Source organism: Enhydra lutris, unplaced genomic scaffold, assembly GCF_002288905.1.
Source record: "Enhydra lutris kenyoni isolate GAN:26980312 unplaced genomic scaffold, ASM228890v2 scaffoldscaffold29, whole genome shotgun sequence".
NCBI classification, from domain to species: domain Eukaryota; kingdom Metazoa; phylum Chordata; class Mammalia; order Carnivora; family Mustelidae; genus Enhydra; species Enhydra lutris.
Window position 1 is genome coordinate 10,482,301 of NW_019154113.1, and position 14,784 is coordinate 10,497,084.

General features: G+C 37.6%; 1 protein-coding gene across 2 annotated transcripts in view; it reads right to left on the bottom strand.

Annotated features, from left to right (window-relative positions):
• LOC111152600 (multiple C2 and transmembrane domain containing 2) overlaps positions 1 to 14,784 on the bottom strand; it is a 180,962-nt gene that overhangs the window by 74,708 nt on the left and 91,470 nt on the right. For both annotated transcript variants that reach the window (XM_022511120.1, XM_022511119.1), the window contains exons 14-16: positions 5,774 to 5,875; positions 3,498 to 3,572; positions 1,322 to 1,441 (exon numbers count right to left, since the gene is read on the bottom strand). In XM_022511120.1, coding sequence (XP_022366828.1) covers positions 1,322 to 1,441; positions 3,498 to 3,572; positions 5,774 to 5,875 — 297 coding nt within the window. The remainder of the gene's footprint in view (positions 1 to 1,321; positions 1,442 to 3,497; positions 3,573 to 5,773; positions 5,876 to 14,784) is intronic.

A 14,784-nucleotide genomic window follows, 5' to 3' on the forward strand; every position in this document is an offset into this window, starting at 1 on the left:
AAAAAAAATTAAAGATTGTATTTATTTATTTATTTGACAGAGAGACAGTGAGAGCGGGAACACAAAGCAGGGGGAGTGGGAGAGGGAGAAGCAGACTCCCCGCTGAGCAGGGAGCCCAATGCGGGCCTTGATCCCTGGACCCTGGGATCATGACCTAAGCTGAAGGCAGATGTTTAATGACTGAGCCACCCAGGAGTCCCTAAATTTTTTTTTTTTTTTTTTAAATGAGGATGTGCCTATGAGGTAGGAGAAAGCATGGACGATTAAAAAACAAAACAAACAAACAAACAAACAAACAAAAAACAGAGGCAGAAGATTCATGATTTACCGAAGATCCTGACTCAGAACGACTCACACATCCTATTAGGCCTTATTGTGATCTTTGCACAATACAAAGGTTAATAGCATGATAAAAAAAAGCGGGGGGGACAAGATTAGCAGTTGGGAGATTTGGTTTCTCTTTCCATGTCTGACACTACCAATCTCTTCAAGAACAAGTCCTTTTTACAAATGGTGGAGAGTGCCCAGAGGCCTAAGTTGGGGGCATGGCACCAACTTTCAAGTCCTTAAAAGATTCCTGGGCTCTCAGAGGTTAACTTAGGTGGTTCTGAGAATGTTTGTAGATCTTGCGAGAATATTTTGTGGTTTTATTTCACTCCTAAGGATGGCTCAGCATCACCAGAGAGAAGGAAGAGTGCTCTGACTTACATTAGTCACTCCCTTCTGTGGTGTTGGGTCACCTTGTCATGTGACTCAAGTAGTTTGATAGAAATCAATGTTTTTATATCAAAGTCTGTGATGATTTACTAAATCATAAACAAGCAATTTCATCATGTGAGTCTTCAACCACCACTTTTTTTTTTTTTCAACCATCACTTTTTTCACAAAACACTGGCACTCACTGGGACAGAGGGAGAGAAATATTAACAATGGAGGGACTCCACAGACACAGTTAATATAAAAATAACCACCCTGAATAAAGACACCTTTTTGAGTGGAAAAAAAAATTTACAAAAATATAGAATTGAGGTCTCTAAACTTACTGAGAGAGAGTATCTGAGTAAGATTTGGGTAATTGAAGGGCTTTCCAAGGGTAAATCTGTAAGTACAGTCTTAGACATCTACATAGTCATTTACGCTGTAGTATATTTCGGAAAGATACACAGATGGATATCATTTATATTTTAAAGTTTCCTTACAGGTGTGAACTTGGGCTGCATTCAATGTGTAGAACTCTGCATCATGTGAGTAAAATAAAATTCATCTGCATTTGGATTTGGGACTCAAACGCAAATAATTTGAACATAAAATCGAGGCTTACCACGAATGCAATGGCACTTCTCCCCGTGGATTCCCACTGGAAGCAGCTTTTAAGGAACTGTATTGTATTCCACATCGCCATGGTGATTCTTTTCACACGGTCTATATCCCTCGATAAGATCTAATAAAAAGAACGGAAAACAAGGAACAAGATTGAAATACTCTAAATATTCTCTTTAGATCAGGCGGCTCCGTCATTTAAGTTACAGTCTGCATAGCTGTCAATTCAAAAAAAAAAAAAAAAAAAATAGACAGGAAAAACCCCTCGTGCTTTTTCTAAAATTCTTTTTCAAACACTATCCTCCACAGAAGGAAAAAAAATACAATGCACTTTGTAGCTCTTTTGATGGAGAGTAGCCCGTTTCAATAATATTCAGGACAAAACCGAGCTGGTAAAAGCTACGGCAGCAAAGCATTTGGGGGGTATGCATGCGTGTATGTGTCTGTGTGTGTGTGTATGTGAGAGAGAGAGAGAGAGCTTATTAGTTTAGAAGGAAATGGATGGATTTTTGTAGAAACTAGATGTACAAGTATTCTAGCTCGTAGAGTCTAGAAGGAAAAGACTATAGGAACGTCTAATTCTGGGAGGAGAATCCAGCTCTCCCACCTCCTCGCTATGCAACCTGCAACCAGTTTCCTAACCTCTCTGGTCCTATAGGATGGGGTTGATCTTAGTATTCACCTTGTGGACAGTGAAGAAAATTGAGGGCCTTTGAAAAGTGCCTGCCATGGGTAATGATCTCAAGTATCTGCATCATAATTAAACATAAGCTCAACGTGTGTAAAAATCTGGAGACCTGCTGAGGTGAAAGACATGTGGGGAAGGTCCTAACAGACCCCAGGATTTCAGCCCTAAATCCCCTGGAGCTCTCAGAGCCCAAAGCCACCCCCTGCGGAGGTCCTGCTTGGCAAAGTAAAAGTCCTTTCTCCCAGTTGTAGGCAGATTCATTTCAAGTTGTTTGCAAAGCAGCCAGCCCAGGGACTCCAATGCCGGTTTTAACTTTCAAGAAAATAGGGCACAAGGCAGTAGTAATAATAATAATAATAATAATAAAAATAATAAAAGACGTTTACTCAGATTACACCAAATAAATATTACACTCAATGTTATGACAGACCAAAACAAAACACGGGGATGCTCCCTTCAGAAGACATTCCAGGCCTTTCCCAAGTGTGCCCAGAAGTTCATGGGAAACAAAAGGGTGAGGAGATGCGTTTATATTTAACGGCTCTATGTCATCCACAGCTGCCCACCCCACAGGAAGTGGTGGAAGTAATAAACACTTTAAAAAGGGGACACTTTGTTCTTTGTTACACAACTGAGGAGGGACAATAGGTACAGAGTGAAATCCTGGACTGCTTCAGAGTAAGACAGGGAGGGACTCTGAAAAGAAATATAAAGGTCATGTTAAAAAAACGCAAAATGTCCCCTACTGGGCCCTGATCATCCCTTTTTTTAAACCAATGAGAGAGGGATTAAGGGAAACGAGCAGAGGGAGAGAGTTGACCCAGAATGCGGTAAAATGCCAACACATTCCAAATGTGTAGACAGTACAAAAATGGTAGGAGCATCATGAGGGAACTTGAGGCTAGAGACCCCTAATATTCGCTGGGCTGAGGCAGTTAAGGCCTCCCTGGGCAGAGCACCTCCCTGTGACCTTGACAGGACAGAGGTGGAAAGGGCCTTAACTGATTGAGGCTAGCAGGGTGAGCCACGTCAGTCTACAGAGGCTGCTGACACTAGGAATGTTCCTTGATAGAATGACACAGGAGATGAATGGAGGGCTGACACCTTCTACTTCATCCAACATTTAGTTTTCAGTCTGTTCTTTCTTATCCTGCTAACTGAGGTCCTTGTTCTGGGACAGATGGGGAGAGGCAGAGGAAGGAGTGGAGATGGGGAGAAGCTGAGAGAATTGGGGGGGTGGGAGAGAGGAGGAGGGAGAAAGGGAAGGAGAGGGACACAGGGAAAGGGAGGGGTAGAGAGAGAAAGGGAGCGGGAAGAGGGGGGAGGAGAAGGGTGGTAGGAGGAAGAAAGGAAGGAAGGAAGGGAGGGGAGGGGAGAGAAGGGGAAGGAAGGGAGGGGAGGAGGGAGGAGGAGAGAGATGCTAAGTAAGGACAAATAAGCACTTCCGGTGCTGAGTATATCAGGGCCCCTTTAAAGGGTACCCACCTACCTTCTTGGACAGCTTGCGGGTATCTTCAACAAAGCGCTTTTCTTTGGGAGTAAAAGTCCTAATACTTGCTTTGACCTAGAAAGACATCATTGTTTAGAAAAAAAAAAAAGACAGCATTTAAATGGACTTCATTCTTCTCTTTTTCTTGTTAATGACTGGGAAGAATGTGGAAAGCAATATCTTCTGACCCTCAGGCCTTTGGCAGGGAGCTGAGGTGACGGAGGACACCCCTTAATGTGTTCTTGGGGATCTCATTTCCCCAGCACACTGGGGTAGGTCAGACTGGATCCAGGGAACGCCAAGACTGTTGCATCCACTTAGCAAATCAGTGGAGGTATTTTAAACTCCTGCGCAGGTTGAGTTCAGGAGGCTCTAGAACCAGTTTCAAAGAAATAAAACTGCCTTCCCATCAAGGTTTTGAACCATTTTTTCACTTTGTCTGTGAAAATCAGTTTCCTGCTTTTAAGAACATCTTTCCACAGAGAATCCCATTTCCTCTCAATTCTATGGAAAAATAAGTAGATGAGTCATCTGAGACCCATTTTGTGGGGGATAAACTGAGGCTCAGAGAGATTTCGTGGCTTATCCCAATCACCATACTGAGGAAAAGCTCAAAGAATAAAATCCAAGTCCCTCTCCACTCCATTGGATGGACAACTGGGAAATGGCACCACTAACATATTTTCTCGGTAATGCTCTCTTCCCTAAAACTCAGGTTTGACCTGTGTGCACAGACTACGTATACAAGTGTGGCCAGAAGAAAACAGGAAATGCAGGGTCACGGACGATACAAGATGCCCAGAGGATTTCCTCGAAGGGAAAGCGAACTCAATGGGAAAGATAAGGCCGTAACATCACCATCTCCATACTGGAGACTAAAAATATAATAATGTCCCTGCCATTGATTTTATGAATAATTCCTTAAATACACTACACAGGAAGCAGAGTAGCATAGGAATCACCACAGAATCAGAAAAACGTGGATCTGTATGCTGACTCACTCATTTATGAGTAAATCAGCTATCGTATTTAATTCCATTGGCTTATCATAGAATGGCACTAACGATACCTATTTACCAGGTTTATTGGGAGGATTAAATGCAATAATGTCGGAGCCTGGCCCATTGTAGGTGGCCACTAAATGGCAGCCATTCTTATAAATACCATAAAAACTCCATTACCCTACATTCATTTATACCGCTAACTGGATTAACCCGTGTTCTCCTTTGCCTTTCTGGAACCGGCTGCTGATACCATGGCATATGCGTGGTCACAACTAAGTAGGCCACATCTCTGCACGCGAAGGAATCTCCTCTCACAACAATCAAATCACATGCCCACCAAGAATCAGCTGTGTTAACTCCCAATCTGGTTTCTGCCGGTTTTGCCTATTATTCTAATTCCATATTTTAATCAAGTATCATATAAATCATTGAAATCCAAGCATGGACCCAAAGACTTGAAATCTGTGTCACTCTAGAAAGCCTTGATAAAGGTCAGTCCCTAAAAAGATACTGAGGTAATGATTTTATGGGAAAAAAACAGTCTGGAAAATTCTATACTCAGATGGTTCTGGATCTTTAAATTAGATCTCCACTTAAAAAAAAAAACAAAAAACTGAAAGTAGATATTATTATCGATGTTATGAGTGTATTTATGCAAGGAACAGGTTACAAAACTAAACATAATAAATCCATGCTATAAAAAACAGATTTTATGCCCATAGCTAAAGATGGGCAAAAGATTATCTACATATTTTATAGTAAACTAAAGGTTGAAGATAGGTTTTAAAAACTCCTCCTTCAACTGTAGTTTCCAAATGAGTAACTACTTCTCTTGATAGTGTTGTATAGCAGGACATCTACCGTAACAATTAAATAACACGTCAGGGGTTTGAAAATACCTACCTCTGTCTGACTGCCAGCTGTGACCTTCAAGATTACTGGAAATAAAGCTAACAAATTTCTCCTTTTTTTTCTTTTTTCTTTTGTTTTACTTTTTTGTTTTGTTTTGTTTTTCCTTGACATTTGGATGTCCTGGGAATTAAATACCATCATTTCTACTGGCTCAAGGGGATTAATACCAGTTAAAAACTGGATTCTGGATTGTCCCGCACCGATTCTAGAGTCGAAGTTCAAAACCCTCTTCTCTCTCTCTAGTGGCAACATGTCTGAAACATTTTACAGGGATTTGAGATTTGAGTCTCACCAGGCTGGTCATCTTTTACTTTAGGTTAGAGAGAAGCTGGGAGGTATGGCTGGTCCAGCTAGACTCACCGGGTTATATATGAGGTCCATTTCCAAGTAAATAGCTCCTTTAAAAGCTTGTTCTAAATCTTTATTCTTCAACACGTAGCAATTTGGTTGTCCATCTCGAATCTGTCATAAACAACAGATAAAACACCAAATCTCTAGGGGGCTTAAACTAAACTGGCAAAGCTGAGACCGTAAAAAGCACACGCAGATGAAGCAGATATGCAGCAAATATTAAACCCATCATACATCAACTTTAAATTCTAGAATGCTATTCAACTGATAAGAGGATAAAGTAACAATCAACAGGGTAAAACTGGGTTATTAATGGAAAATCAGTGGTACAAATTATTAGTAGGTCTACATGGGCTTTCCTTCAAAAATCCCAGAGGTTATACATTTTCATTTATTAAACATGATAAATAGTCTACGAAATTCCTGACCAGTACTTCTCAAGATTGCCAAGGTCATGGGAAAAAGGAAAGAGTCGGAAGCTGTCACAGTTCAGAAGACAGAAGGAGATAAGATGATTAAGTGCGATGTGGTAGCCTGGCTTGGATTCCAGAACAGAAAAAAAGACATTAGTGGAAAAACTGGTAATATCCAAATAAAGACCCAAGTTTAGTTAATGGTAATGCCCAATGTCCATTTTCTTTTTTTAGTTTTGACAAATGTACCATGGCCATGTGAAGAGTTAACATTAGGGGAAACAAGGTGAGGGGTATATAGGAACTCTAGATTATCCCTGCAACTTTCCTATAAACCTAAAATTATCCCAAAATAAAGAGGTAATTAAAATATTTTTAAGAAAGGAATAAAGGAACTGATTTTAAGAAAACAGTGTTTCACAGCCATGGAGCAATGCAAATTAAACCCAGGAGCGTAGCTGAAGGTGAGGTCAACATCCAAAGATATTTACAATGCACAAAACACTGAGAAGTTTTCAAAATAAATAAGTTCCTCTGATAGCTTCTCTCAGCCAGCAGGTCACATCACTTCCACACCCTACTCTGCCCGTGGACCCCAACGCATAAGGCATCCCAGAAAAATACCTCCTGTGCCATTTTGGAAACGATGTGGGTCCCCTCAAAGCGTTCTCTTTCCAGATTTGAGAGCAGCCACGCTTTTATGAGTTCACAGCTCTCTATGTATTGATTAAACTTCTGTTACTTATAAGAAGCATCCTTGTTTACTCCCAAAGGACATCAGCGAAACTTGAACTGACCAAAAGCTCCATTTGGGATTATAATGATTAAAGATTTGAAATAACATAGGAAATTTGAAGGCATGAAATTTGAGCCATATTTTAACTGACTATTGCTGTCACTTCAAGCATTCAGCACAAGTGTTCTTATAAACAGTGGTGGAAATGAGTTGAATAAGTCATGGGGGAAACAGAGCCATTCCACTTTACAAGGGAGAGGTCACCTTCCTTCCCAAAGTCACCCCACCTCTCAGATTGAATAGGTTTTAAACAGAAAGATGGTTTTCCTGGCCAGTGGCTAAGAGGAAGGGGGTGCCCCATAAAGACCTGGTTTCCTTCCTAAACGGTGTCCAAACAGGATTCTGAGCTTCCTCTTTTATCCACAGTCTCACTTAATAAATTGTGGGTGTTAAAGTTGAAAGAAATAAATACAAAAACAGCATGACAATTTGCCAGCCTGACTTCAGTCCAGTTTAGCTGTGCCTCAACCCACAGTCATTGTACTGTTATCTTAAAATTTCCATGATTTCTTCAGGGTTAGGAAAGGTCAACAGAAGAACATGAAGTATCAGTAGAAAAATATAAATTTTATAGTAATTTTTTTTTTGTCTTTGATTGTTTTGGTAAACGATCTTTTCCTCTTTTTCAGTGTCCTAGTATTGTGTCAGTAAAACAGAATCCACCCAGGGACCCTAAATCCGTTATTAAAGCTAGAGATACCGCATAGGCTATCGTGTTGAGTACTTCCATATAATATTATCTTAAAACTTGTCAATTTTAAGTTTACACATTTGTAAAAAGTTTGAAAAATTACAGGAAGAAAAAAAAACAAAAGTCCCTATGAACTTCCACAAATATCACAATTCCTTCCCCCGCATAGAAATTAGAAAGGAATTTGGCAGGTATCCTGCCTCAATTTGGATTGAGAATTTATATTCATAAATAAGCCCTTGAAAAAAGTAATTTGAATTTTTGGCCTGCATGAAACTGTGTTTTACAACCTCACTTGGTATCTATCAAAGTGGTTTGATATTGTGTAATAGTATACAGATTTGCTTTTCTTTAAATTACTATATAATATTCAAAATAGGAATTTATTTGTTAACTGTCCAACTGATGAACATTCGATTGACTCCAACTTCTCTGTCTGCTATAAGGAATATCTTTGGGAAAAGAGAAAGAGTATGGGAAACAGGAAATACCCTACTTTGTACTGGGATATGTTTAAGTTAAGAGGAGGTCCATGTACTTGAATAGTTAGTATTATAATTAAACACTGAAATATTAAACAAAGGGACTATTTTTAGAAGATTTTCATTTTTCACAGTCTTTATGTATCTGAACTTCCAACACAAGAATATAGGAAAAAAACTTTTGTAACATCTCAACTTGCCAAACCACATGTAAGAGTACCTATAGAACAGGAAAGGAAATCTAACCATATTTTTCCTGTCAAGAGAATTAGGTTTATCATGTATACTTAGAACACAGAAAATCACCTCTGGCCGTTTATGATTATAAAACCTCTGTTAAGTAGCAGGACAGTTAAAACACAGCCAAAAGAAAATTTAGAGCAAAGAATCTATATATACTTTCATCTTTCAGGTATGAGATAGTCACTTAAATTAAGACCGAAACTTGATTTTTAGGTCTCTGTTGATCAAAGCAAAAAGGAATGATACAATTTTCGATCTGTGACAAAGGGAGGTCTCTAAGTTCATCTGAAGAGTCTTCTTGAATTGACATTTGGGATGATTTAGTTTCACTCCGAGATAAGGGTCATTGAATAAAATAATAGACAATGTCTTTAACCTGTTACAAGAAAATTTTTCAGATTGACTTATCACACACATTTTTGCATGCCTGCCTACTCACAGAAGAGCACAGATATTAGGCAGTTGTTTGGGGAAGGTACCTCTGCAGAACAGTAATATAGATCCAATATCATTAGAAATCTAATTCAACAATCAGGGAAATGGGCATTTGCATGTCCCTTTCTTTTCATGAAAAATGTATCTATCACAAAGCTTTTAGAAAGCACATGCTAACAGTTAATTTCTGGGTAAATGAGCCCGCCAATGCAAGAGTACAGGAAGTCTGTTCCTGAGTAATGATTCAGGATTCTGGAGCCAGAAGACAAGTTACAGAGAAGACAGTCTGGTTTAGATTTTAATCTGACCTGAAATCATCTTTAAACTATTCAATTTCTTTTTCTACTTAAAGGAATTTTAAATCTTCTTAAATATACTTTAGCATCATAAATATGATTAACTTTTTAAAAGTTGAGTGAATAAAATAATTTTTTAATCAAAAAGATACTACAATCATTTTTTAGAAGACAGGATTTTTTTAAATCTGTGTATAACAGAAGTTGGTTATGTGGAATAGGGAACAAAATTGTTTTCTCATCTCGAGTTCTCTTTAAAGAATTATTATTATGCTTTGCTATAAATTTCCTTATGACCAATTACCAACTGATGCAATAGAAAAGTTAATCAGAATCAATATGCATGAATAAATCCATCAATTGGTTTAGGGAGGGAAGATACATATTTAGGAGCAAAACCAAACTAAAGTGTCCAGCTTGACCCTCATGTGAAAAAGTGGAGGACATTTGGGTATAAACAAGCATGCCGCTAATCAGACACTTTTCTTTCCATGCAAAGGGGTAAATACTTGAATGTGACAACATCACGATACAACAGTTGGTCCCAGATGATGCACATACAAAATGACTCTCCAATAAAATGTGAAGAGGACAGACATGAGACTGGGTAAGAAAAAATAAATACTCTTTACTTGGAAGGGATTCACATTCATATCCCTACTTGGAAGCAGGCCTGCTTCCAATGGCATGAGTTGCAAACAGCATGGGAAATTACAAAGCCCACAAGGTTATCATTTGCCTGGACATAAAGTCAACCACCAGCCAGTGGAGATGGTATTGAATTCATTAGCCAGACCCTCTCCACGTATACCCTACCCCTCCTCCTTGCTGAAGCCATCCATTCCAACCAAAACCTAGCTCTGAACCTTGGAAATGGCAGAAAACATTTGTGTTCTCAGCATTTATCACTTCCTCTCTAAAATATAAGCTATTTTACAAAATTAATATATATTAATTATAAGAATTGTGTAAAATTTATAAAAAATGTTTAAGAATAGAGTTTTTATAATATTACATATTTTTAAACAAGTAAACATGAATCTTTAGTTTTTAATGTACATTTGTATTTGCTTATCTTGTGAAAATAGGATCAGAGTGCACTGGATAAAATTAGGGACTCCAGAGGCAGATGAACTGAGTTTAAATTCTGACTCTGCCTCAGATGGGCTGAAAAACTTTGGACAAGTTACATAACTCCCTCCGGTTCGTCAGTTTCCTAATCTGTAAAATGTGAATAATAAAATGATAACGTATCTCAGAGGTTGCCATGAAATAATCAGCAGAAAGCAGTAAAGAACAGCGACAAGCAGAAATTGCTTGTTAAATAAAATCTTTTAGTCATATTAATTTATATACTTTTTAATCACTTGTCTTTTAGATTTAAAAAAAAAAAAAAAAGACAGAGGAAACATTCCCCATTGTAATAACCAATTCTGGTACATAATATGGAATAGTTCTTCATCTTATGAAGATTATATAATGAACTTAACCAACCCTTCAATTTTTAACCATAAACACTGTGTTCATTTTATACATAGCTAACTGTGTGTCCATGATGCATCCCCCAAAATAAATTCCTAGAGGTGGAAAGGTTGAGTCACAGGATATACCCATTCTTGTGGTTTGGGCCAAGAATTGCCAGTAAGCTCTCCTAAAATGTGATATTAATTTCTACTCCTAGGCTCAATGAATAAGCCTGTCCATTTCCTTGCAACTTTGCCAACTGCAGGCATTTTATTTAATATATAGCAATTTCATAGGAAGAAAATGGCCTCAGGATGTTTTAATATGTGTGTGTGGTTTTTTTTTTTTCCTCCAACTAATGAGACTGAACATTGTCTTTCATATGTTTATTAACTGTGGGCCATGGTAGGACTGGGAAGCCAGACTTAGATTCAATGCCCATTTCTGGCATTTAGCATCTGTGTGGCCATGAGTAATTACTGTATCTCTCCCAGGCTCAGTTGCCTCTCTAAAACAGACACCTAGCATATAAATGCTCAGAGATATGTGTAGATTAAATTTTAATCCATTTTATCAAAGTGCCTTCTAACAAGGCTCGTACCAAGTCACGTTCCCTCCAACAACATTGGAGCGGGTCCCTCGTTTGTCATCACTGGTAAAGAAAAATCTTTACCATATTTGTTAATCCAACTGCTTAAACTGATTTGATCATTTACGTTATTACCACAAGGATGATGAAGATGATAAATTACACTGTAAGTCGGTACTGTGTGCTACTGTCCTCGCTTCACAGTCCTCAAACCATTTAAATCCTTACCACAGACTGTAAGGCAGACATTATCATTATCTTCATTCCATCAAGGAAGAAAGAGACAGAGAGGTTAAGTAACTTGTCAATAATCACACAGCCAATTAGAAGACAACACTGGGGGCCACCCAGGTGGTCTGGCTCCATCCTCTGCACTTTTGAGGACCATGATCACTACTGAGCAAGCAGGAGCCATTCATATGTTTATTAGCTAGTTGGATTTCCACCTGTTTGAATTAACTTTTCTGTTAGATTGATTTGTCTCTTCCTTACAGACTAAAACACAAAAACCTTCTATGTTAGTGATATTATCTATTGGTTTCTACATTGCCAGTATTTCTGACCTTGTGTTTTAATTTACAATGGCAATTTCTGTTGTTACCATGTTGCCATCTTCAGATTTTTTTTTTCTTTCTCATTCCTGGTTTTCATGATGTTTATATAAGCCTTCCCCATCATTTTAACAGTTTTATTTAGGAAGTTTGTTCCAAGTGTTTGACCTTTAATTCATGGCAAAATCGTGACTATGTTCGATGTACCACACTGATGCATTTTTCCCTGATGAGTAAGCAACTGACTTTCCCAGAATCCCTTTTAAGGTGATCACTTCGCTTACCCTTTTCCATCCTCTTTCTTTCATGTCTTTTTGTACAGTTCTAGAACTGTCCTCACATAGGTCTTAAGCATTATAGTTGTTCTTGTTTCCTGATGTTAGATTCTTTAATGCTTTAAGTGTTTTGAATGTTTTCCTATTGGGTAAGGCCACTGATTTTTTATTTCCCTAATTTTGATCTTGCTTACCCCTCACTGACCTTTATTTCAAGATGCTGTTTATTAATTTCCTTTATATTTATGTATAGATGATAGCTGACATCAGATAGCTAATATTATTTTCATTAAAATATAAATGATATATTATTAATAATATATAACACATATTGTTAATGTAATTAATAAAAATATTTCTTATATTTTTACATTGGCTGGGTCTGACACAAAAGCTTATTTTAATTTGTAAACATAGAACTTCATTAAATTTGAAATCTCTCTAATTGTTCAACAGTAAGTCTGAGATTTGTGATGATTTTGATAGATCACTGCAGTATTCACCAAACACTAATTTATTAGACTACTTTTTTCATCATCAAGAAAGGATGTTAAATTTTATCAAGTGCCCCTTTCACTTTATTGAAATTGCCAAGTTTTTTTCCTCCCTTAATATATTAATAATATAAATCACACAATTACATTTCTTAATGTGCTTTCATGGTCTTCCATGAAAGATACATGATTTCCTTTTTTTAAAATCTGTGTTTTTTTATATCAGAATTCTTCTAGTCTCACAATCAATTCACAAATTTTCTGTTTTCTTTTATGTCCTTAATCCATTTCAGTAATGTAAGAATGCCTGGGCCCTTAAGGTTTTATAAAACTTGCTCATTAAACAATTGAACCTGCTCTTTTCTTATTTGGAGGAAAGGATGCAGGGAGAAAAGGGTGGAATTACTTGATGATTTTTTTTCCTGATATTTCAGTACCTGATATTCATGTTTCTCTAATTGTAATTTTTTTTTAAGATTTTATTTATTTATTTGACAGAGAGAGAGATCACAAGTAGGCAGAGAGGCAGGCAAAGAGAGAAGAGGAAGCAGGCTCCCCGCGGAGCAGAGAGCACGATGTGGGGCTCAATCCCAGGACCCTGGGATCATGACCTGAGCTGAAGGCAGAGGCTTAACCCACTGAGCCACGCAGGTGCCCCTCTAATTGTATTTTAAACATAATTTTTCTTGCTATTTTTACACATTGTTTTTTTCCAAATGGGGAGCTGTATTGTATGTATAGTAACCCGGAGAGATCTTAAGTCTCAGTAACACCCACATTCCCTCAAGATATATCCCTATTGAAGTTTTTTCCCATACTCTTCAGTAAAATTTAGTTATGTTTTTCATAGTGATCCCCATATTTCTTATTTCCTTATTCTTCACAATAAATGCTTTACTTTTTTTCATTAGCCTTGTAACTGGCCTCTCCATTTCACCGGATTTTAGAGAAAATCATACTTGGGTTTATCAGATATACAGTTCCCATATTACCTACATTTTTGTTCTTTTTTTAATCTTCATAAATTCCTCTCTAGCTTTCCTAATTTTACTTAGTGTATCTTTTGTTGTGATGTTTAATTGATTTTCAGCCTTTGGTGTTTAATTATAAAAGCATTCAAAGTAAGGATTTCCTCTGAATAAAACTTCTGGCCCTTATCCACAGTTTGTATGATAGTATTTCACTGCTAATTTCTAAAAAGTCTGTAACTGTAGTTTTGGTATCTCCATTAGCTACCTGAGACTTTTTTCTTTCACCAACTGTTTTGATACTTGTTTCTTTTTTGTTACTAATTTATATTAATATTTATCAACACAACATAAATTGTGATCACAATATAGTTTCTGCCTATTCTGCTTCTGAGGCATTTGTGAGCCCAAGACATGATCAAAACTGAAGCCCACAGGTATTTGAATAGAATATTCTATGTATTTATGTATGTGTACATATACTACATTAGATCAAACTTACTGTTTATTCTCTAAAATTTGAGAGTCGCTGCTTTAGTAGGCCAAAACTTCATCTGACAGCTTGCTGAAAAAAAGAACTTTCCAGGGTCTCATCCTCAGAAATTTAGTAGCTGTGGGATGGTGTACATGAACTTTAACTCTCAGCAACAACTTCATGGAATTTGGACTTTCAAACAATTGGGCCTTTAAGAAACCCCACCTGACAGCCTTATTATTTTGTTTCTGATATTTTTTTAAGCTGCAAAGATAATATGATGGTTTTGTGTTTCTAAGCTGGTAATCTTTTCTTGTATTTCAAATTTTTTGAAGACTTATTTATTTATCAGAGAGAGAGGGAGGGGGAGAGAGCACAAGCAGGGGGAGCAGCAGACAGAGGAAGAAGCAGGCTTCCTGCTGAGCAGAGAGCCCAATGCAGGACTTGATTCCAGGACCCTGGGTTCATGACCTGAGCCGAAGGCTGATGCTTAACGACTGAGCCACCCAGGCGTCTCTCTTGTATTTCAAATATTTTTAATGCATATATACACTTCTATGGGAAACTATTCACATAAAGATTCATGTCTGCTCTAAGTTTATTGGTAATGAAATCGTTTTTCGAAATAACCTCCTCTGTATGTTTCTGACTTCCCACTTATATGTAGGAGTAATACTTTTGCCCATCCATTTCTGTTTTACCACATTTGAGGCACCTCAAAGCAGCAGCCGCTAGATTTTACTCTTTTACTCAATGTAAGAGGTTTTTCCATTTAATAGAAAAGTTTAACCCATTCAGCATTTGCTCAGATTTATACTTGCTACCTTCTTGTGCCAAGACATCAGAGG